This window comes from Panthera tigris, chromosome A3, assembly GCF_018350195.1.
Source record: "Panthera tigris isolate Pti1 chromosome A3, P.tigris_Pti1_mat1.1, whole genome shotgun sequence".
NCBI lineage: Eukaryota > Metazoa > Chordata > Mammalia > Carnivora > Felidae > Panthera > Panthera tigris.
The window spans coordinates 104390329-104414726 of NC_056662.1; the positions used below are offsets into that span (position 1 = coordinate 104390329).

The following is a 24398-nucleotide window of genomic DNA, read 5'->3' on the forward strand; positions in this document are numbered from 1 at the left end:
AAGGCCTAGATGGTACGTGGTGATGGGGGAGGGTGGTAGGAGGAGGTGGAAATGGACATCCTGCCCTTTCTCCCTTCCTTCCCCTCCTTCAGCCCCCTTCTGTGGATCTTCATTATGCACCAGCTATGTGCCCACCCTCAATGGCCCCTCACTTGCTCCTCTTCCTTCCCAATTCCCCTTTTCGCCAACGGAGACCTCCTGAGCCAGTGTGGGACCTCAGACAAGTCCCTTCCATCTCTGAACATCAGTCTCTCTGGAGGAGCAGTGGCCTGGGCGCTGTGGCCCTGCCAGCAGCATGGTGCAGGCCAATGGGAAGGACCATTCTTAACCGGGGGATAGAGCCTCAGTGGATGCTGGACAGTCACACAATGACATGGGACTGACCACAAGAGCACCAGTGTGGCAAATGTCACAGCAGAGGTATATGATGGGAGCACTGGGACTCAGAGGGGATGTGGATTCCTGCTTCATGTGGAGCCTTGAAAGATGAGCAGAGGTTCCTGGGTGTGCAAGGCGGGACCTACCGAGCCAGGGAAGGGCCCTCAGACACAGAGGGAACAGCAAGCACAAACACTTGGGGTCAGGAACAGAGCATACAGCACCGGGAATACAGTCCTCTGGCTGTATTGCAAGATTGGTCAGGGAGGGGTGAATGTCAAGCTGCCACCATGCCCAAGAGCTGGGTGTACTGCAGGCCCAACACCCAGAGGAGCCACCTACGTGCAGCCTTGTGTCTTCAGCTGTGGCTAGTACCAGTAGTCGGGTCTGGAAGAGCCTGCTGAGGCCGAGGCAGGGAAGGAAGTCAGTTGCAACAGCAAAATCCCACAAGGCCAGCCCCATGGCTGAAGAAACCAAGGTACAGATGGACAGCTAGGGAGAGGCAGGAGGGCTGGACAACCATCTTCCCCTTCCGGAGGCCAAGGTAGGCCAACTTGGTGCCCCAGATGTGGAGAAGGAAGCCCCAGGGGTGTGGGCTCTAGTACAGGTGAGGGTGTACATATGTGTATGTGTTCCTATGTGTGAGCTAGGGGCTCCTCTGCATGCAGGATGCGTGTGCAAATGCACAGGTTTGTACACATGCTCTTGGGTACACAGAAGCAGGAAGGATGTACGGTGGGTGTAGGGAGAATTTGAGCTTCTGGTTGGCAGAGTGGGAAGGAAGGAGGGCCTGAGGTATAGGCAGGACCATTTGGATCTGAGCTCCCCTTCGGTTCTCCCTGCCAGGCACTGCTTCAAACATTGTTGGGATGTCAGGAAGGGAGGACAGGCCTCACCAGTGGCATTTGCAGGGCGGGTAATACTGAGATGATGAATGCAGAGGCCTGGCCTTCAGGCATGGGATTAGATGTGAGGAGAGGCATAGAGAGAGCAGGAAACTTCTAACGGACGTGAGTTCTGGGAACCAATGGGTCCCAGACAACTCCAAGCCTGGAAGCTTTAGTTTTGACGTTAGCAAGGTCCCATGCATTCCTTTGGGAATGCAGGAACTAAAGCAGCCTCTCCCATTCCCCCCTAAAGCCCAGGCTTGAAGTACTCAAGGGGTTGATGGAGACTGCTCAGGTTGGTAATGACTCACTTACCTTGCCCATAATTCCTCCTGGCATCCTGGCTAGACCCTAAGACCCCACCAGAGACTTCAAGACTCTGAAGCTACTACCTGAAAACTCAGAAAACTTGACCAGGTGGGAAGTCTCAGGGCCCAGCCCAGATCACCAAGAACAAGGCTTGGGGGTGGGATGGGGGGAATTCAACCTAGGTCTCCCCTGGGGGGCACAAGGCTGTGCAGAAGGGCCATTGGGGAAGATGCCTGTTGTGCTAAGAGATAGTTGGGATGGGGGGGGGGGGTGGTTGGAGGCTATTTAAGTATTTACTTCTTTACTTTCTTCCACAGGCTCAGAAGCACACTGAATTTGCCCTGTCCAGAGGCTGTTTTCACAGAACACCACCAACACAACAGAATGATCATTTGCTGAAGGACTATTTTATTTCCACCCTCATATTAATCTTGCAAGGTAAGTATTGCTAACCCCGTTTACACGTGGGGAAATTGAAGATTAAAGACAGTGAGTAAGTTGTGCTAGCTCACCTGCAAAAGGGGGCAGCGGGATGGCAAAACAGTCTGCCTGGCTTCAGAGCCTGGGCGGTTCCTGTTCCAGTAGCCTGGCTGAGACTGAATGCAGTCTCCTGGGAACTTGTGAACGTGTCTGTGCATCCCCTTGTCCTTTGGTTGAAGGAATGAATGAGTGAATGAATGAATAATAAAATACATAGATAATAAAAGGGCCTAACTTAACTGCCAAGAGTGAATGTGTGTAAGGAGCTTAGAGCTGGGCCTGGCCTGCCTCAAACTTTCAGTCACTCTAAGCTTCAATTATCCTATGCTGCCTTGGGGGCCAGCTCGGGAAGCCAGTGGGCAGTCTCTGGGCCCCAGCAGCCTTACCTGGTAAGGATCCAGGTTAGGGCCGCCGTGAGTGGGAGGATACCTGTGTCTGGCTCACAGCTGGCACGGAGTCTGGCACTCACCTCATGGTGTTGGCCCTGGAGGGGTCTCAGACAACAGGCTCTAGATGTGAAGAGGCAGCTTCTTGATCAGCTAGCTCTCCCCAATTCATCATAATCCTGCCCTCAGGACTCCAGAAGCTGCGCTGGTGGTCATCGCCACGCCCACGACTTTGCTGCAAGTTTAAGGGAACTCCCAGGAGATCGGGGACCCCCATTTTCCTCGCTCCGTATCCCCAAGTCAGTCCCAACCCTTCATTCCGACAGTAGGCCTGCAGCTGCCGGGATATGAATTCTGGAATCCGGGAGGAAGCGGGAGGCACTAAAGAAAAGAGAGCTCCTCTGGCCTAGTCCCCCCACCATTCACCTTGCAGGGCTGCCCCAACGAGGGACACCGATTCTTCCGACAGGGGGCAGCTCCAAACTTTCCCCGAAGCCCTTACCAACGTAGTAAACTGAGGCCTGGCGGGACGCGAACCCCCCCCACCCGCCGCCTTCCCCTCCTTCGCCCCCTAACCCCCCCCCCCGCCCCCCACCCATAACTGGCTGGCTGCCCGAGCCCAGGGTCCAGCTGTCAAGGCCCTGGCATCCAGCCCCTCCCCGGGGCAGGGCAGAGCAGCAGAGGCGCGCCAGCCGCGCCCCCTCCTGGCTGGGCTCCCGGCCGGGCCTCGGGAGCCTGCCTCTCCCCCTCTGATGTAAACTGATATTTTAATTCTCTTACAAGGAATGGTGTTTAGAGAAATGACTTAACCGGATTACTCATCGTCTATAATGACTTGGCCTGGCTCCGAGGCTATTCCTAGACATGACGCTTGAGGCTTTGATTCTTTCTTTCTCTGCTTGTGCTACTTTTTTTTTTTTTTTTTTTTTTAATACCAAGAAATTACAGCCTTGTGCTCGCGGCGGCCCCGCCCCTACACGCCCCACGCACAGCATCCTGGGAGACGTAGTTCTCTCCTAGCCCGTCTGCCGCGCCGCGCCCCAGCTTTCCGCGTCTTGGCCGGGGGCAGGCGTGCGGCGGCGTCCATCCTGGGAACCTGCCTGTGATAGGGAACCCTACTGGAGAAACCCCCGTTGCGCGGCAACTGGGCAAGTCACTTAACCCGCACGTGCCTTGGTTTACTCCTCTGTCACATGGGAGACAGTAGTAAACCATCGTGTTGAAGAGACAACTGAAATCTTATTTTAAGTAAAAGGGCTGGCTGCACAGACCCCAGGTTTTAAGAAGTCTTTGTCCTGTACATATGTACTGACCTCCAGTCTACTTACTACTTTGTATCACAAAGTGACACAAAGAACCAGGCTTCAGTTATTCCCGTCCCTGGGACTTAACCGGGCCCTAGCACACAGTGGGCCTTTCTTTACTCCTTACTGTTAGCAGATGAGCCTCTGAACTTGTCCAGCACTTACTCTCTGCTCCTCAGCGCCCTCAACTGTCATAAGCGGCTAAATACAGTGCCCACATCACAGGGTCGAGATGATACTAAACGACATAATTGACCTAAGATGCCTGGTATATCGTCTGATAAACATGGTCCAAGGCATTGCACCCTCCTAGGGCCAGGGTGTGGCTCAGTAACCGTGTGAAGGAGAAATTCTCTGCAGTCTATGAGGTTGGCAAGGCTACATCTTCGGATCCAAAAGATGAGGCCTTTGTTCTAGTTGTGGCTAGGCCCTCAGGGCCTAGCCCAGTGCTGGCACATAGTAGGACGAACAACAAATGTTGGATAAATGAGACAGTACCCCTACTTTGTAGATGAGGAACCTGAGGATCCAACAGGTCAAGTGACTTGGTCAAGGCCACATAGCTGAGCTGTCTGAGTAGGGATGGAAACCCCAATTTTTTCTCGTCATTCCCCTCCCCCCTACACAGGGGAATTGGCTTTCACCCTTCAGGCTCAGGAAGGGCAGAATCTCAGGTTTCCACCCAGCTAGGACCGTGGTGGGGTGGAGGAGCTCCCAGCCCAAGGCCTGGCCCAACAAAGGAAGTTGGTCCAGATTCAGCGAGGGCAGGGCTAAGGGGTGGGGGTGGGGTTAGAGGGAACAAGCAGTTGGGTGTAGACAGGGCTTCCAGTGTGGACAGAGCTTGGGGAAGCTAGTTTTCACGTGCCCTGGGGGAAAGTGGCCAAAACTCTTCCAGCTGGAAGTTGGGCCCTTGGCGAACTCAATCTTGGCTGGATCCCTGCCCCAGCACCACACCTCGTCACTCCCTCACCCCCAGCAGGTCCCCAAAGGCTGAAAGCTATTCTTGGCTTTTTCTAAAAGAGGCATTTGAAGCCATGAGCCAATTTTTTCCATTCCTGAGCTTGGGTATCATCTATTTCGGGCGTTTGTTGTTTTCCATGCGTCGCAGTGCCACTGTGAAGCCGGCCTTTCCTGGACAGCTAGCACGAGGGAGCAAGGCAGGAGCAAGGCGGGGCCAGCGGTTAAAAATACTTCCCGCTTCATTTCTCCTTTGAAAACAAAGCCCTGGGGGCCTTTTGCAACTGCTGAGCCTGGGAACCGAGCTTCCCAGGGCAAAAACTGGCTGTGTGTTGTTTCCTGAGTGAGCTGGATGGGCTTGTGTGGGTCCCAGAAGAAGCAACACTGACTTGCTGTGTGATCTTCTGCAACACACTTAACGTCTCTGGGCCTAGTGGCCTCCTTTCTAAAATGAGGCCAGGTGGACACATCTTGAATGGTTTCTCCAGCTCTGTGAGCTCCTAGAGAAGAACTACCCCCAGGGCCAGATTTTCTTCCTAGAACTGGGCCAGCAAGGGGTGCTGGGACACGGAGGTCGCAGTTAGGAGAAGGCAGCTTTTAGCTTTAGCTCAGGCTCTGGGAAGGCTTTGTGAGCTTCTGAGCCCTGAAGTGTTCTAAGGTGGTCCTGAATGTTCTCAGAGGATTCATGTAATCGAAAAAAGATGAAAGGCCATTAAAGAGGGAGTTATTTAAAGATACTGTGGTAGAACCACACCAAGGCATGCAGCCCAGGAGTTATGAGACAAGCAGGTCTGTGTCCTGACATGGAGGGATCTCCAGAATCTATTGTTGGACAAAAAAGCAAGAACGGAACAATTAGAAATGTATCATTTGGGGTCTCTGGGTGGCTGGTTAAGCAATTGACTGTCGACTTCGGCTCAGGTCATGATCCTACAGTCCTGGGATCTTGGGAACGAGCCCCAAATCAGGCTCTCTGTGGGTTGTGGAGCCTGCTTGGGATTCTCTCTCTCCCTCTGCCTCTCCCCTGCTCGCACACTGTCTCTCTCTCTCTCTCTCTCTCAAAAAAAAAAAAGTATTATTTGTTTAAAAACACACATAAAACAAAGCTAAATAATTTTTTTATACCATGGATACATATATTTATGAACATGCATAGGGCACGTTCTGGAAGATTTTACCCAATCTGATAATAGTCTTTATCTCTGGGGCAAGGAGGGCACTGAATTTGGAGTGGTGTCAGAGAGTGCTGATTTGTTTGTAATGTTTTCCAGGAAGAATGCATTTACTAGTGGGGTTTATGTGTTTGCTTGTTTGTTTGTTTTTTTTAACGTTTATTTATTTTTGAGACAGAGAGAGACAGAGCATGAACAGGGGAGGAGCAGAGAGAGAGGGAGACACAGAATCTGAAACAGGCTCCAGGCTCTGAGCTGTCAGCACAGAGCCCGACGCGGGGCTCGAACTCACGGACCGTGAGATCATGACCTGAGCCGAAGTCGGACGCTTAACCGACGAGCCACCCAGGCGCCCCGCTTGTTTGTTTTTATTGAGACACACCGAAAGACCCCAAGACATTGAGGGGCGAGGCGACTCCTCTCAGGCTGTCTTAGGCTGGGACCCCATGGACAGAGGGTGAAGGGGCAGAGTGGCTGTGGGCAAGAGGTGGAGGTGTGTGTGAGAGAGGCTTGAGCAATGGAGTGTTTATGCTTTTAGGGAGGCAAATGGAGATGTTGTTCCCCTGCAAGATTTATTGGCCATTGTAAATTACGTTCTGTTGCAAACAGTTGCCTCAGGAGGCAATTAAATTTAGATCATATTGTTCTCAGGTTGGCACAGGCAGGTGTTGACTTGCTGAGGCTTTGCACAACAGCCCCTGTCTGTAAGTGTGCGGTGGCCTGGATGGCAGAATAACCTATTCCCTGGGGGGGGATAAGCTGCTACTTTGTAAGGTAGTGAGCTCTTTGTCAGAGGGGCTAATCAATTCAGGAGGGAGGATCTGGCCTAGACTGTGACCCTGAGGGGAGCACGCAGGTTTCTGAACGGAAGCTCAGGCAATCAATCCTGATAGAATGGGTGAAAGTGGGACTGGAAAGGCCATTAAACTTCCTGATGGCATCCCATTGCAGGGTCGGCCACCACAGCCTCAGCTGTCCTGGAGAGTTTGTAAACTGGTAAGTGGGGCACACCATTACCATCACCATGATAACGACTGTTGTGCGCAGTTACTAAATACTGTCGGTGATGCGTCTGTTACCAAATCTCCAGGTGCTGGCTCTTAAGAAGCAACCCACCGTGAGGGAGACGAGGGGGCTCACAGTGTTATCTGTGCTGGACTGAGCCTGCAGGAGATCTTGCCGCCAACCTGCAGCCCTGGTCCATTTGGGTAGGTGGGCAGTAACGGGTACCAAAAAATTTGGTGGGTGCCTGGGTACGAGGGCTCCTCAACCAGCTGTATTTCAAGTCTACACCTCACTCCTGGATTCCAGGACTCCGTTGAAGCTACTGGTGGGCATCTTGCTGGCCCACTACTTCCTCACCAGCACTGTGTCTTTCCCTTCCGCTCTCTCCTCAGGCTGTTGTCCCTGATTCTGTTAATGGCACTGCTGAGAAATGGCTGAGGTGACTGGTTAAGGAGGCTTGTTCTGGAGCCCCAGTGCCTGGGTTTCGCTCAGCCTCTGCCATTTGCCAGTTGTATCACTTGAGGCGAGTAACCTCCTAGAGCCTCAGTTTTACCCTATAAAATGGGGACAGCGATTTGATGGGAAATATCTAGAGTTGTTGTACTAAAATAATCAACAGAAGAAACTGTGAGTGCCTACTATGTGTTAGGAACAGGGTTCAAGTCCTAGCTAGCCAAATGTTGAAACCTCAGCCTCTTTTTTCAAACTGCCGTAAAATATACATAATATAAAATTTACCATTGTAACCATTTTGAAGTGTGCATTTCAGTTGCGTTAAGGTTATTCAGGTTGTTGTGCATAGATCACCACCATCCTTGGCTCCTTTTTTCATCTTGCAAAATGAAAACTCTGTACTTACTAAACACCAATTCCCCTTTCCTCCCTTCCCCCAGCCCTTGGCAACCACCATTCTACTATTTGTCTCTATGAATTGGACTCTAAGTACCTCGTATAAGTGGAATATACTGTATTTGTCCTTACGTGACTGGCATATTTCACTGAGCATAATGTCTTCGAGATTCATCCATGTAGCACGTGTCAGAATTTCCTTTCTTTTTAAGGCTGAATGATGATACTCCATTATATGGACACACCACAGTTTATCCATTCATCTGTCCGTGGACACTGGCTTGTTCCCACCTTTTGGCTGTTGTGGATGATGCTGTGAGACGTTGGGCTCTCAAAGGTGAGCCTCAGTTTCCTCTTCTGTGCTGCGCACCTGGCCAAGTTACTCCTCCCTGCGGTGGAAGCTGCCTCGGCGGGCTCAGCAGCTCCTCGGGTGCCCATTCCACTCTAGCCTCACCCTCAGCTCCCCAAGCAGGGGTCATGCTCCCTTGTTGGAATGCTTTGTAGCTGCCAGTCCCTGGCCTTGTGACATCTGCAGACATTGCCCCAAGAGTTTCTGGGACCCCACAGAATTTTGACCAAAGGACTTGCTAGTTTGGTCTGGGGTCCTTGTTTAGCTAACACCAACCGCCTCTACTTCTATGTTGGGCGGGGTGGGAGTTGGAAAATACCCAGGACCCAGTTCAAGTCAAAGTCAGATGCACTTTGCTCAACCCACTCAGCCCCAGGGTCCCGTTGACGAGCAACGAGGAATTTTCCAAGGTTAGTTTTGTCCCTAGAGGCACAGGCAGCAGCGATTCCTGCGTGTCCTGCCTATCTCAGGTACCTCGGTCTCTGAGCCTGGGGAGAGGGAAAGCGCACTACAAGTCCCAGAGGTCCTCGGGCTCAGGGGGCGGCCCCGGCACCCGCGCGGAAGAATTGGACCCACCAACCGGAGCCCAGAGCGGGGCGGGGGCGGTGCCCGGGAGGGGCGGGGCGGGGCTGTGGGGAGGAGGCAGGCTTGCTGCGCCAAGGGCCAGTTGCGCGGAGAGCGCGGGGTTGGAGAGCCGCGCGTGCGGAGGGCCTCGGGCGGGCGCCGAGGGACCTCTCCGGGCCATGGGTAAGCAGCTCCTTGGCCTGTCCCGGTACGGGGCTGGCGGCCTCGTGGGGAGGGCGAGGTTGCCCTGCCAGGTGCCCTCCGGGCCCTCGTGGCCATCCGGGCCCCCAGGAGGGGCGGAGCGGGGCCGGGGGTGGACTCCGGGGCGAAGGCGCGGGCACCCTAGCCCCGCTGGGGCGCCAGCGCCCTCCACCCTACGCGGGAGGGGTGAGGCTGGGTGTCGGCGCTCACTCTTCGAAAAAAGGAGAGACAAAAAGTTTTGGCGGCCAGGGGCTTCCCGGACGTTTATCTCGAAACTCTTTTCGTCGTCTCTTGGCTGAAATTTACCAAGTCCTGTACGGTTCTGTCATCCCACTTCCTGCTGTGGTTTCAATCTCGAGCTGGTCTCAGCTAATTTGTTGTGACAGGCTGTCCGCAGCAGTTTCTCTGCCTCCCAGCCCCCATTTGCCCCCCCCCCCGCCCCGCCCCGTCACATCCCCGCGGTTCTCAGAACCCGCCGGCGCCGCCGAGAAGAGGCACCGGGGTCCCTGGGCGCGCGCGGGGCGCTTTCCACTGCGGCCGCCGTTTCCTGAAAGTGACTCTGCGCGGGTTTTGAAGAACTTGCTCAATGCACTTTGAAGAATCAACTGTTCCTCTTTCAGCAAAGGGGTGTTCTGATCCTTCGGCGGTTACCGGCTTCCCGCCCCCTACCCTTTCTCTTTCTCTTTTCTCTTCCCTTTTTCTCTTTTCTTCTCTGTTCTCTCTTATTCTTGTCTCCTGTCCACCTTCCTCTGCCCTCCCCCACCCGCCCGGCAGGAAAGAGCTATCTTCCCTCTTTGCTATCGTCCTCTTTCTTGTGTCTTCTCTTTCCTCGGGTCTCCTGAAGGGACTAGGTGGCGTCCCCGGGAGTGATGGGGCGGGGGGGGGGGGGGGGGGGAGGGGAGCGAGAGAGTTGAAGCGCAGGCTGCGACCGTGCAAGGAGAGAGATGTTTGCCTTCGCGCTCAGCCGGAGCTGCGGAGTTTGGTGCATCTCGGTCCCTTCGCAGAGTGTCCGGGGGCCCCTTCAGGCGGGGTTCAGCCCCGCCGATGTGGGTGGGGGGTGGCGGGGCTCTCTAAGCGCCGGACTCTGAGGGTTCAGGGTGCCAGGTACGGGGGCACTGTGCTGGCTGGGTCCAGCGTCCCTTTCTTTTCGGCCGGTCAGCTGTCAGGGAGGGGTATGCGGGGCCCAGGGGAGGATAACAGGTGCTTCTCGCCCCCCGCCGGAGCACCACTGTTGAGGGAGTCAGCGTCTCTGTGCCTACATGCCCCCTGGGGCAAAGGAGGGGTAGGAGATAGTGACTAGAGAGTCTAGCGCCCAGAGTGGAGTTCCAGACTCCGCCGGAGCCCTGGGGACCCGCCTGGGCCGTGTGGAACATAGAGTGGCAGAGGTAGAAAGGACCTCAGGGGATCAGTCCCTCTTCCTTTGATTTACAGGCGGAGAAACTGAGGCTTAGAGTGAGGTCTGTCAGTGAGAGAGAGGCAGACCTCCCAAGACCTCTCCCCTCCCCCTTGCCCTCCTGTTACCTGATGGTAGACTGGCCAGGGACTGCCCACTCTCCCTCTTAGCCCCCTGGGGTCTCTACCAGGACGGTGGAAATGCTGAAAGGCTATGGAGTGCCCCCTGGCAAGAGTTAGGCAGTCTTCCTCATGTCCTGGCTGTGTCTCTACTCGTGGGTCATGTCTTGGACAAGTCACTGAACCCAGTTTCTCCCTAGGTGGAATGGGAACACAAACTTAAAGTTCATGGGGACCTAGGAGACAGTCCTTACATGGAGCTGTTACTGTTATCAAATACCACCCAGACTTGGGCGGGGGGGGGGACAGTGGGTATTCAGCCTATCCTGGCATAGGGTCTTTTAGGACATACCAGAGCTGACTAAAGGGGGACAAGAGTCCTAGTGCGGTTAGGAGACGGTAGTCTCACATTTGGAGCCCCCATGCCACCTACCTTTCTATATTTCTCTCAAGACTGTCATCTTGGCCCCAGCTGCTCTCAAACCCCGTTTTCCTGTGCCCCAGCTGAGACACTGAGGCAGGGCTGGGGCAGAAGCTGCACCCTTCGGGGGTCCCCTTGTCCGGCTCATGCGTCCTCAGCCCTTGGCAGTCCTCCCTCCCCAAACTGCCCACTGGAGAAAGCTCCGCACCGAGACTTTGCCAGGCAGCCGGCTCCTGGGCCACAGAGTGGACTGGCGGCCTCAAAGGCTGTCTTTGTTTCAGCTCCGGCTCAAACTAAGAGAAACTTAAGCCAACAACCTCAGGCGAGGTGGGGCTAGGCGAGGTGGGGCGGTTTCTGCTGGTTGTTATTGGGCTGCTGTTACCATTATTGTCGTAATTGACGCAATTGATGCAGTGCTCCCAGTGGGTGACTTTTCATGAAAGGAAGTGTTGCTTCCTTCCCATCACACCAAGGGTGAATGGGGCGGGGCAGGGCAAGAGAAAGAGAGAGAAGAGGAGAGGAGAGAGATCTAAGCGGTGCGGTCTGGCACTAGGTCTCTGACGGGCTCCATGGCTTTGAATTAGTCACAGCCCAAGCCCCTCTCTGAGGTATCAGGAGCATCTGAGATCACGTGGTCTTACTGCATCCATGTGGTTGTTTATGGAGCACTTGTTCCAGGCCTCACGCTGCTCTGGACAGTGAGATACAGTGGGGAGTGAGCAGCACAGGCAGACCTCGGTCCCACTGAGGGGCGTGTGTACACAACACACACTTGGCTGTGGTTTGTGTCGGAAGCCTTGTTTCTTTGTCCTGCTTAGAACATCGGGCCCTTGGGGGTCTAGCAGTGAAAGGGATACCGTAGTACAGAAGCAGTGGCTGACTTGGTAAAAGATGCAGCTCTGTGGAGCAGAGCCCCTTCCCACTCTTACCTGATTTCAGCTTGTCAGCAGAAGCCAGACTTTTTAGCAGATTAATAGGAGTGGTGTGATGGGAGATTGCGTCTTTCAGGGAGAGAAGCAAGCTTGCACCCTTTGAGCAGATAAGGAGCTTGGCGTCTCCCTGTTTCCATTAAAAAGTCCAGATCTCAGAGCTCAGTTTTGGGACGGTCAGACTGCTCTGGTTCTGAATCGCAGCTTTGCCACTAGTAAGCTGGGTGATTTCAGGCAAGTGATGAACCTCTCGGATCCTCACGTATTGTATCTGTAAAAGGGGGGAGATAGAACCCACTGGGTGGCTGGGAAGATTCAGTGAAGCGGTGTACAAAAATGCCTAGTCCACGGCCCGGCAGAGCACTGAGCTGAGTTGGTGGAGTGTATGATTTGGAAAGGGAGGTAAGGAATCGCTTGAGAACAAGTAGACTCCAGGGAGCGTCCTCTTTTGGAGTTAGTGACTGAAACTAACCTCTTCACTGCTGTGGTTTTAGGAGCTGGGGTTTAAGCTTGGACTTTAACACAAGCCATGGAGTTAAACAGATCAGATTCCCAATACCAGAAGGGCTTTGGGCAGCACGCCACCCCCAAGCACCCTGCCACCCCTGTTCACTCCCCAGTGAGGCACGGAGTCACAAGGGCCCAAGGGCTCAACTCCTGGCCCAACCAGCAGCCTCCTGTTCTCTTCCCAACAGTGAGAGGAGGAAACAACAGAGACTGTGGAGCCAAGTCCTGCTGTAGATTATCAAAGCTTTTCTCACACTATTATCTAGCTGCCCAAAACACAAGGAGTAAGCTCAACAGAAAGCACACAGGGCCTTTAAGAAGGAACGTCTGAGGACAGCAAAGGGAGACCTGAATCTGGGGAGACATGTGGTCCTGAAAAAAGGAAGGTGCCATATCAGAAAGGTGTTCTCTTTCTTCAAAGTAATTTCTAAGTTTAAATGCAATTCAACCAAAACCCCAGTGTTTTTCTTTTTTTTTTTTTTTAAGGGAATGTGACAAATTATCCTGAAGTTCAGATAATTATTTAAAAAGAGTAATGATGGGGGACTTGCCCTCTGGATAGTCAGTTGTTTTACAGTTAAAACAGCATGCATGAGTACTGGCATTCCACAGTGAAGGAAACAGTAGAAAATTCCAGAAACGGTTTCAGGTGTGTTCCTTTCGTTGTTATTTATTTTGAGAGAGAGAGAGAGAGACAGAGCTTGAGCACACAAATCAGGGAGGGGCAGAGAGAGAGGGAGAGGGAATCCCAAGCAGGCTCTGTACTGTCAGCACAGAGCCTGATGTGGGGCTGGATCTCATGAACGGTGAGATCGTGACCTGAGCCAAAATCAAGAGTCCGACCGCTTAACTGACTGAACCACCCTGGCGCCCCTCCTATAAATTCCTTGTAAACCTTTAGATTATGGGGAGAGTAGCATTTCAAATCACTGGGGGAAGGGCATCACTCAGTCAATATTGGGACACGTAACCGTTGGGGGGAAACGTGATTAGATCCCCATCTCATACCTTATAGATTCCAGCTGTGTTCACAGTAAACAATGAAATCATCATCATCATTATTGTCATTATTGCTTCCTGGATGGAAAAAGCCATGTCTGAACGACATTCCTTTGACCAGCAGTGGTTTTCTTCTTGCAAGTTGGATCCACCTTCCCGTTACAGTGGGGCATCTGAGGCTTTGTGGCGATAGCAGGACAGTAACTCAGAGGTTGCTGGGCAGCAGCAGTCACTCAGGAGCAGGTGGGACTCTTCTGCCTCTGCAGGCTGGATGTGGTTGGGAGACTGGGATGGCCGGTCCCCGAGCCTCTTTCCTCCCCTGCAGAGCCGGGAGAGCAGCCCAGCCCTTCCTCAGAGCACTGGAAGGTATGGGAGCCGGGAACCTGGCAGGCAGGGGAACCCGCCTGTCACCTGTGGCAGGGGTTTCACACTTAGTTTTCCTAGCAGAACCCTCTTCCAAATGAAGATGATCTAGAACCCTGGGGTTCCATGACTTGGGGTAGCCAGGGACAGGACAGAGGGCACCCTGGAGAAGGAGGGAGAGGACTGTCCTCTCCCTCAGCTGAGGCTGTGGAAGTGGGGCCCAGAAGGCCCTGCCAGGCAGAGAGCATACTAGCCTGGTTGGGAGGGAGTGGAGGCTGAGTTCATTTGGGGACTCAGCTGGACACAGAGATAAAGAGAGTGTTTCCCTTTGTGGCTCTAGGCAAGAGCTCTAATCCTTTTCCTGTCTGGGGTTAAACGGCTCAGATTGGTGACCTCCTTTCCAGGTAACTTGAGTGCCTGGCTCCAGGAGATTTTCCCCTCAGTGTGGCCCAGGCAGATCTCACCAATTCTGGAACCAAGCAGAAGGGATAGAGGTCCTCTGGCCCAGTGGCTCTCAAATTGGCTGCCCCCTTTAAGATCCCTTGGGGAGCTTTAAACTGATGCCCCTGCAGAACCTTAAATCAGACTGGGGGTGGGGGACACAGTCACCAATGTCTTTAAAATGCTCCCTGGTGACTCTAATGGGTACTGATCCTACCACTTTATTTTTCTGCAGCTGAGGGCAGCCACTTACGAGGGTCACATACCAAGTTTGTAGGAAGGCTCCAGTGAGAAGCCCCAGGATCACCACATGTAGGGACTCAGGGTGGAGAGAGTCCTTTGATGCTGAGAAGCTGAGCAAGCAGGAAAGAAGGCAGAGAGGGTGTGAAGACAGGTGGAGAGGGGCGCCTGGGTGGCTCAGTTGGTTAAGGGCCCGACTTCAGCTCAGGTCACCATCTTGCGGTCTGTGAGTTCGAGCCCTGCATCGGGGCTCCATTGACAGCTTGGAGCCTGGAGCCTACTTCAAATTCTGTGTCTCCCTCTCTCTCTGCCCCTTCCCCATTCGCACTCTGTCTCTGTCTTTCAAAAATGAATAAATGTTAAAAAGAAAAAAGGACAGGGGCGCCTGGGTGGCTCAGTCGGTTGAGTGTCCGACTTCAGCTCAGGTCACAATCTCACGGTCCGTGAGTTTGAGCCCCGCGTCGGGCTCTGGGCTGATGGCTCAAAGCCTGGAGCCTGCTTCCCATTCTGTGTCTCCCTCTCTCTCTGACCCTCCCCCATTCATGCTCTGTCTCTCTGTCTCAAAAAAAAAAAAAAAAAAAAAAATTAAAAAAAAAAAAAGAAAAAAAGAAAAAAGGACAGGTGGAGAGGGCAGGAGGGCAGGGAGAAGAGCTGGGGGAAGCGGCTGTGCCCGTGACCTGGTGGACTTTAGGAATTCAGGGAGAGTGGCCAAAGGACTCCAGGGTCTTTCCCATTTCACAGAAGGGAAGACTGAGGCATAGAGTCACCAAGAACTTGGTTGGAAAGGCATCAGTTGGGGAGGTGGGGGCAGGTCAGTTGTTAACACCTGGTTATTTCTGGATATTGACCATGTCTTGATTGGTCAGAAGCCAGCCTGACAAGAAGGCCTGAGTACCTTTCTCTTTGACAAGACTTAGGATTGGTTTCTCTTCCAGGCTTATTTGGACTTCTCATCAAGGCTTTTTAAATGCTGGTGATGACAACAGCAACCACGATGGTGGCAAGGCCAGGCCACTTGGATTGGTGGTCACACAGACCTTACTTTGAACCCTGGTCTCCCAGGGAGGCAAGCAACTTAGCTTCTCTGGCTTCAGTTTCCCCTCTTTAAAAGGAGATCCCTGGGGCGCCTGGGTGGCTCAGTCGGTTAAGCGGCCAACTTCAGCTCAGGTCATGATCTCGCGGTCTGTGAGTTCGAGCCCTGCGTCGGGCTCTGTGCTGACAGCTCAGAGCCTGGAGCCTGTTTCAGATTCTGTGTCTCCCTCTCTCTGACCCTCCCCCGTTCATGCTCTGTCTCTCTCTGTCTCAAAAATAAATAAACGTTAAAAAAATTAAAAAAACAAAATAAAAAAAATAAAAGGAGATCCCTCCTGGAGGCCCCTCTGTGGCTCAGTCAGTTAAGCATCCAACTTCTGCTCAGGTCATGATCTTCGTTCACGAGTTTGAGCCCCGCATTGGGCTCTGTGCCAACAGCCTGGAGCCTGCTTTGGATTCTATGTCTCCCTGTCTCTGCCCTTCCTCTGTTCACACTCTCTCTCTCTCTCAAAAATAAATAAAAACATTAAAAAGAAATTAAAAAAAAAAAAAACTAAATGAGATCCCTCCTGAGGGCACCTGGGTGGCTCAGTCAGTTAAGTGCCTGACTCTTGATTTGGGCTCAGGTCGTGGTCTCACAGTGGTGAGATCGAGCCCCACGTCGGGATTCTCTCTCTCTCCCCCCTTCTCTGCCCCTTCCCCGCTCACGTGTGTGCACGCACACCATCTCTCTGTCTCTCAAAATCAACGTTTTTAAAAACAATGAGCTCCCTTCTGGGACTAAATAAGAGAACACACGTGGAAGAGCCAGGGACCCTTGCGGTACAAGCGAGTAGTTGCAAGCAGGGTGAAGCTTCCATGAGCGACCACCGAAGGGCACACCATCCCGTGGCCAAAGGTTCTGGCCTCGTGGGCCACGCTGGTGTGGGTTTGTTGTTGTCACGGCGATTCTTTTTCTCTCCAGGACAGAAAGGGGAGCTCGTAGGTGCCCAGTGGTAAGGATTTCCTGAGCTGGAGCAAACCGGGAGAATGGGAGCGTTCATACTAGGTTAACAAAAAGGAAGAGAAGGTTAGAAAGAAGGGGAGATCCAAAGCCCGGGGCTCCTGGTCTGAGGTGCACTGCCAGCTTGTCCGAGGGCTGGAGGCGGTTTCCAGTGTTTTTTGCAGGGACACGGGTGTTGTGCCCTTGCAGCTATCAGCTTGTGGCTGCCCTTGGTAAAGTCGAGTGCCTCCTGCCCTCCATGCATGTTGTTGTGAGACACGCTCCTTCTCACTGAAACCCGGCGCCTACTGTGTGGCTTCACTAACTGTCAGGAAGCCACATGCGCAGTGGGCAGTTCAGTCCGGATGGCTGTGAGTGGCCGAGGGTGCCCAGCGGAGCAAGATGGTTGTGCTAGGCTGGGGGCTGGGAAGGGCCACCCACAAGAAGTGGCTTGTCAGGTGAGACCCTTGCAGGTGACAGGAGCAAGTGGCCTAGTGAGGGACAGTTAGCCCTCTGCCAGTGCTCATAGAAAGGTCAGATGTTTCATAAACAGGAGCTTCTAGCCTTCTCGATTATTCCTGGAGGATCCAAGCACCCGCTGTGGTGCTCTTGGGCTCACAAACGTGGGAACCTCTGCAGCTTTCCCAGTTGGGCTGAGGTGCTGTGAAAACGCTCTGGCTGAATGTGGGGCAGGTTTTGGAGACAGGGTTTCCCTGAGCACCATGGCCCGACCTTACTCTCCTCTGACGTGACCCCAGGGTGGTTTAAATTTTCCTTCAAAGGATGTGGGGAGCTGGCTGGAACAGAGGAAGGAACAGCAGCAGGTGTGGGGCTCAGTCGGAGGTGAGCCTGGCAGAGAGGAGGGAGAGCAGAGTTGGCCACCGGGGTGAGCCCACAGGTGTGTGTAAAGGGCCAGCCTGTGTGCAGCCAGGGACCAGGAGGCAGGGGACACTTTGCCGAAGGAAGGGGAGGACTCGCTCCACACCTGGTGGGTTCAGATGGGGGATGGGAGGACCTGCCATCTCTCCCAGAGGACCTCTCCTCACTGCCTGTTCTTCTTGCCTGCGTCTCAAGTGCTCTCTCTCCCCCCTCCCCCACCCCTTCCCCTTCCCCTCTTTGCAGCACCTCCTGTCAAAGGGAAAAGGAAACAGTCAGAGGAGGGTGATCCCCTAGACCCATCTGTGTCCCCTCAACGCGATGGTGAACAGAGCAGGAGCCAGAGCCCCATCCATCTGGAGGTGAGTTGGGCGACCCCTGGGGGCCTCTTCCCTGCCCCTCCCCCCCTCACCTGTGCACAGCCTCCCAGGTGAACTTCGGGACTCCCCAAGCTCTCAGGAGGATGTGTTCCCCACGCTCCAGTCTGCTGAGCCGGGCCCAGCCCTGGGGTTTTGGGCCTGCATCAGGTGTGGGGAGCTGGGAGCCAGGGACAGGAGGATCCTCCCGTGACCCATGGCAGGGGTTTCAGACTTAGTTTTCCTAGCAGAACCCCCTTATCAAATGAAGATCTGCCTGGAGCCCTGATGAATGAAACCGATAAAAGCACTGTTTTAAGATGTAAAACCACGTGTACATCCGTGCATCCCTCCAAGTTTACAGCGTGGGTATTAGAGTCCCTCAGCGAGATCACTAAGGCCATTTCGGTGAGCAGGGTCTGAGAGGGAGCCGTGGGCGACCCAGCGGAGCATTGGCCTGAACGTCCATTCGTCTTGGCCGTTTGCTTTGGTGGCACAGCCTGGAGTAAAAATCCTGATTCACGTAGCAGAGTAGTTGCAAATGGTAACGGTTTTTCACAGCTTGCGCGGAAGAGCTGCCGAGGGAGTGCCTTCATTCTGAGGCCTGCACAAGACCAGCTGCCTTGGTGTCCAGTGCGTCACAGTTTCATAGGTGACGCGTGAGTTTGCGTGCCATTCATGGTCGGAGGTCTTCGTTCAGTGTCAGAAACACTGAAATGGTACTTGAATAGAATGTTTTGGGAATGCACAGCTGTCTGTACTGTTCTAGGCCCTCATGGTTTACATCCTTCTGGTGTTTAGGGCCTCCCCATCCAGGACCTGGGAGCTGTCTGCTCTGCAAGCCTTGAGCCCCAGCTCAACCATACCCCACTGCCCTGAGCCACCAACCAAATGAATACCATCAGCAGACACTGCCCCTCTGGAAGCAGGAACCGAACGTCCTGACAGAAGTGTGTCAGGAACCCAGGATAGGGCTTCACCACCCTAAATTCAGCACGCAGACTGGCAGCTCAGAGAGGCAGGCCACCACAGCAATGGCTCAGTGGACACAGGACCCCGCAGTGCCCGAAAACACCAAGCACCTTTGCTCCTTCGGCTTGGGGACTCTGAGCCTGCCACCAGGAGCTCACAGTCTGGTAGAGGAGCTGAGACACAAATAGAACAAATCCAGAGCAAGATAGAGAAGTGCTCTGTGCCTGGAGAGAGGCCTGGGGAGCTGCAGGGCTGCTCCTATGGCTGTCTCTGGAGCTGGGCCTCTGTGGACCCTGACTTGGGGTGCTGGGTACTAACAGCTGACAACTGCGTCTTTCTGATGCCAAGAGACAGATCACTCCAGCCCAGAGCCATAAGCTGGATGCTGGGAGCCTGCTCCCTCCTACGGGAGCCTGCGGTTGGGGACCACACGCTTCATTCCTCCCCAGCAGCCAGTGGCTCCGCCTGTCCCCGGCCACCCGCCAACTGGGGGCTCATCCCAATGCCTCCTGTTCTTTCCCCAGGACTCCCCCGAGGCAGGCGGGGAGCGGGAGGAGGACCAGGAGCGGGAGGAGGAGCAGGCCTTCCTGGTCAGCCTCTACAAGTTCATGAAGGAGCGACACACGCCCATCGAGAGGGTGCCCCATCTCGGCTTCAAGCAGAGTGCGTCCCTGGGGTGCAGGCAGGGAGGGGGAGCCTGGCAGGGGATCCCATCCAGGTAGGGTGTCAGGGCAGGCACCTCCACTCTGGACACCCCTGGGTGATGCCAGCCCACAGAAGGGGCACCCCCCTCCAGGCACAGGGCTGCAGTGGGTGGGGCCGGATCTCTGTCCTCCTTGGCCACTGGACTGCCAGTGCACAGGGCCTAGTCCACCCATCCATTGCAGTGGCCCTGTCTGGATGTGTGCTGGTTCTGTGCCTGCCTGACAGGTCCACGGGAATGGGCTGCTGGTTGTGCCCTCCCCCTACAGAGGCTGACAGGGGCCCTGCCCTCTCTTTTCTCCAGTTAACCTGTGGAAGATCTACAAAGCAGTGGAGAAGCTGGGGGCCTATGAGATGGTAAGGAGGCACCTCTGGGTCCTTGCCATGCTGCATCTCCCAGGCCTTCCCCACTGCACCCTGTGGGGTCCTGGGGAGGAAGGGCCCTGTCCCCACCTCCAGATAGGAGGCAGAGGCAGGGTCCCAAATCCCGCCCCTTCCCTAGCTCTCCTGCATGCTGTGTGCTGTGGGGGAAGAGGGCCTGCCTTGCCGGCTTGTACTTTGCTGCTCAAAGCAAGTTTTCCTGTCTTCCCATCTGTTCTGTCTTCCTCGTGCTCCCTTTGCCTGGAAAGCTGCTGGGGCCAGCAGCTGGGCAGTGGCCCCTGGGAGGGAAGGCTGGCTAGCGGCCAGGCGAGCCCCTTCCCAGCTCCCTGCCGCCACTGCTGGAGAAGCAGCTGCAAAACTGCAGTCCCTGTCCCTGTCCAGTGGGGACCTGGAGCTTCCAGGACTCCACCAGCAGGGGAGGGTGTGCCGGTCATGCCCTCACGATGTGCCCTTGCAGGTGACCGGCCGCCGCCTCTGGAAAAACGTGTACGACGAGCTGGGGGGCAGCCCGGGCAGCACCAGCGCGGCCACGTGCACACGCCGCCACTACGAGAGGTACGGCCCCTGGTGAGACCCTGCCTGCAGGACACCTCGGCCCTCACCTCGGGGCGGGGTGGGGCAGGGCGGGGCAGAGCAGGACCTGGGGGCAGGGGGCAGGGTGGGGGGGGGCAGGACGTCCACACCTCCCACTGGACGTACAAGCCTGAGCTGCCTGTGCCGCATTCATCACCGCCCAGGCCCAGCTCGGCCACACCGAATGCCTCCTGGGCCAGATGAGGGAGAGAGGTGGGAGGTGTGGCACGTGCCTGCCAGGCTGGCCTCCTGGTGGACACGCTGTGCTCCTGCTCAGGCTGGTGCTCCCATACGTGCGGCACCTGAAGGGGGAGGACGACAAGCCGCTGCCCCCTTCCAAGCCCAGGAAGCAATACAAGATGGCCAAGGAGCCCCGCGGGGATGATGGGGCCCCTGAGAAGCCGAAGAAGGCCAAGGAGGAGAAGCGGTTAGACCAAGTAAGCTCTGAGCCTGCCTGGGCCACCAGCTGACCCCAGGCCTCCCTGTCCCCTGGTCCCCTGCCAAACACCTCCCTCTTACCACCCACGTCATGGCCGCAGAGCACCTTGCCCAGGATAGCCAGAACCTACTCTGACGGCAGATCCGTGGGGGGCTCCAGGGTCATGGTTGTGCCAGTTCAAATGAGAGGCCCCGTGGGGTCTGAACTCCAGCCCGCACCTCATTCACCAGGCCCTGTGTCCTGATATACCATGCTGTGCCCGTTCAGAGGACAGGAGACTGTTTGAAAATTTTTCACAAAGGTGCTAGAAGAGTGAACAGAGGCTCTTGGGACCCCTCTGTGACTCTGCTCCACAGGGCCCCCAGGTCAGGGTATGTGGCTCACACCCAGCCCTGAGGCATGAACTTTTCTCATTCCAGATGATGCCAGGAAAGACCAAGACAAATGCTGCCATGGACCTGGCACAGCTTCCTAGCCAGGAGCCCCCCAGGGATGGCACAGAACAGCCAGGCCCAGCCCTGGGCACCTCTCTGCCCTTCGTGGGTGCCAGCAGCTGCCCTGAGGCCTACAAGCGGCTCCTGTCCAGCTTCTACTGCAAAGGAACACATGGCATCATGTCACCATTGGCCAAAAAGAAGCTCCTGGCCCAGGTGAGCAAGGCGGAGGCCTTGCAGTGCCAGGAGGAGGGCTGTCGCCACGGGGCCAGCAGCCCTAATGGGGACCCCCAGGCATCCCCAGCTGTTCACCTCTCCGAAAGTCCTCAGAGCCCAGGAAAGCCAGCTGAGAACTCCAGGCACCGGCTGACCCCTCAGGAGGGATTACAGGCACCTGGTGGCAGCCTCAGGGAGGAGGCTCTGGCCGGTCCTCGCCTGCCAGCCCCCATCTTCACTGGCTGTTTCCATGCGTACCCCACCGAGGTGCTGAAGCCCGTCAGCCAGCACCCCCGGGACTTCTTCCCCAGCCTTAAAGATGGGGCGCTATTAGGGCCCCCTGGCAAAGAGGAGGGCCTGCTGGTCAAAGAGCCCCAGTTGGTGTGGGGCGGGGATGCCAACCGCCCGTCTGCATTCCATAAAGGCAGCTCGAGAAAGGGCAGCACCTACCCCAAGCCCAAAGCCTGCTGGGTGTCCCCCATGGCCAAGGTCTCTGCCGAGAGCCCTGCACCCCCACCTACCTTCCCTAGCATCCCAGGCCTGAGCAACAAGCGCAGCCTGGAAGAAGAGGGCTTTGCCCATGGTGGCAAAAAACTGCGGGCAGTGTCTCCCTTTCTTAAGGAGGTGGACGCCAAGGAGTGCGGGGCCAAATCCGTGGGGTCCGGCTTGGCCGTGTCCTGCCTGCTGGGCCCAGCGCTGGGGCCCACCCTCCCCGAGGCCTACAGGGGCACCATGCTGCGTTGCCCGCTGAACTTTGCCAGCACCCCGGACCACTTAAAGGGCCAAGCCACACTCCCCTTCAGCCCCCTGGTCATCCCTACCTTCCCGGCCCACTTCCTAGCCACTACAGCGCCCTCCCCCATGGCCACCGGTCTGATGCACTTCCCCCCGGCATCCTTCGACAGTGCCCTTCGCCACAGACTTTGCCCAGCCTCGTCTGCATGGCACGTGCCACCTGCCACAACCTATGCAGCACCCCACTTCTTCCACCTCAACACCAAGCTTTAGGTCTGAGCCCACGGGGCTGTGCCGTGCTGTGCAGGGTCTGAAGTGGCCTGAGACGGGGAGGCACTGCCGGGGGTCTGGGCTGGAGCCTCTTCCCCAGGAGAGCTTGGCTGTGCCCAATGCAGGAACGTGCCCCCTGTCTGGGCAGCCTGGCACAGAGAGGGAGGCAGCGGGAAAACTGGGTTTGTCTCGAGGAAGCAGCCCAAGCCTGCAGGGCCATGGGAGAAGACGGTGCTGGGCTGGCAGCTCCCAGCTAGGTCCCCAGAGCAGAAGCCAGGAACGTGGTGAAGGGCCAAGGAGCTGGGTAGCAGTTTGAGGTATGCAGGCTGCCCATGGAAAATCCAATAAAAGACCAATGCGGATCCACCCAGCCCTGAGGTGTGCATGGTTTGGACCTTCACAGGGGCAGGTGAGGCTGGGGCGTGTTCGTGGGTGGAGGCGTTGGTGACAGGGCTGGGGGAGCCAAGGAGAGAGACCTACCTTGCATCCACTCAGATCCAAAATGCCTCCACCCCCGCCGAAGAGCAGGGGGTCAAGTCTCCTGTTCATAATTCAGCAGGCTGCAACATTCGTCCTGTGCTTTCTGTCCACTTTCATAGTAGAGTCTCAGGGCAACTGCCTGTCAGGTGGGGGTCTGAGGCTCTTAGAGGGCTGGTGACTTGCCCTGGTTCCCCCAGGTAGTGACTGAGCAGAGCTAGCCACTTGGGTGTGATTCGAGTACTCAGAGCTAAACCACAGGACCCCAAACCATGAACAGCAGGAAGAGCCCTGGGGGCCAAGGGTGTGAGCAGGGAATCTGGTCTGTTCTGGTGGTGGACTTACAGAGCCTGCTGCTCAATCCTCCCAGTGAGCCCCCTCACCTGCCCAGGGGTGGCCCAGGAGGTTCCCGATTTGGGTAGGCACCTAGAGGGGAAGGGGAGTGAAGGGGGCAGAATCTTGGCCCGGGCATCTGTGTTCATTAGATACGGTTGTTCTGGGGGCTCAGACCCTGCAGCCTAAACAACCTCCTTGCTAAAGGCTCAGTTTGGGGAGCTGTCTCAGTAGGAGGGAGGGCAGGAGGGCCCCTTTCTGAGGCTTCCCGCTCCTCCCCAGGCTGCCTGGCCTCAGAGGCCGGCACAGTAACCTGCTGAGCTTCACGTGTTCCTGCAAAGGCAGTGCTGCTCCAGAATGCAGGGATGGTAGGGGTGGGGGCCAGGCCCCCAACTTCCAGCCTCCAGCCTCAGATTGGTCAACGGGGCCTTTGACCTGCGCGGTTGGAACTTTCCTGCCTTCTGGGATACTCATGACCTCAGGTCATGGGAGGGGCAATCTAGCGTGACGACCCCGCCCCCACCCCCACACTTAGTTAACAGATGTGTAGGCTGAGGCCCCCCCATGGGTTCTGTTTGCCCAATGCCACCGCTGAGTATGACAGAACCCAGACCGGGGCACACACAGCATTTCTGACACCAGGGGGTGGGCTACCAGGGTGAAGGCATCCCATCCAGCCTTGCCTCCAGCTTCCACCCCTGGAAGCTGCCTGTGGAGGGGGAACTCAGATGGGCACAGGCCAGAGAGCTGCCCTCCTAGGGATGGGGTAGCCAGAGGGTGGTAGTCACCGCTCCTGGCTCTGCTGGGGGTCCCTCGATTCCCCCTCCCTCCTGGGCGATGGCCAGATACCAGCCTGAGTAGCGGCATGACCTCCAGTCCCGAATCCCCTGTTCCCACATGCTGCCCATCTCTCTAGGCTCCTGGAATCTCTGGTGAACAAAGAGGGGCGGGAGGGCTGAATTCTGCCACCCTCCCTGCGAGTGCCCTGGGTGCTGGGCCACAGGCCACGGGGTCAGATCCCCTAGGTAAGGGAGAGGCGAGGGCCACCTGTTGTGTGCAGGGTCCTGCCTGAGATGGGGCACAGCCACTGAGGTCCTTGTTATCTGCAAAGCCACAGTGCCCTCGTTCTGGCACAGAGGTGGGAGGTGCGCACCAGGCAGAACTTGGGCACAGGATGTTCAGAGCTGTGATGGTGGTGCCCTCTGCAGGCTGTTTGGGGGACTACGCCTTGTGGAGAGGCTGCGACCTGAAGTTGGCTCCTGAGAAGGAGGCTGTGGCCCTTGCTTGGGGGTCAGCAAATACCCAGGGCTCAATGTGGGCATGCTTCCTGGGAAATTTCTGCGCCCTGCATTTCCAGTGTGCCGCTT

The 24398-nt window shown here is 55.9% G+C and overlaps 1 protein-coding gene across 2 annotated transcripts; it reads left to right on the forward strand.

The window, feature by feature from the left end:
* The first annotated feature begins 8727 nt into the window (after nt 1–8727).
* Nucleotides 8728–22591, forward strand: ARID5A (AT-rich interaction domain 5A). 2 transcript variants are annotated; one of them, XM_042982067.1, is made up of 7 exons: nt 8728–8823; nt 17390–17505; nt 18996–19134; nt 19478–19530; nt 20012–20109; nt 20405–20564; nt 20986–22591. In XM_042982067.1, exons 1-7 carry the CDS (start codon nt 8820–8822, stop codon nt 22222–22224), a joined length of 1809 nt encoding a protein of 602 aa, XP_042838001.1. In that variant the 5' UTR covers nt 8728–8819; the 3' UTR covers nt 22225–22591. The 2 variants fall into 2 exon arrangements, with proteins under 2 accessions (XP_042838001.1, XP_042838002.1); XM_042982068.1 differs by lacking the exons at nt 8728–8823; nt 18996–19134 and having other exon boundaries at nt 17417–17505.
* Nucleotides 22592–24398: the final 1807 nt, after the last annotated feature.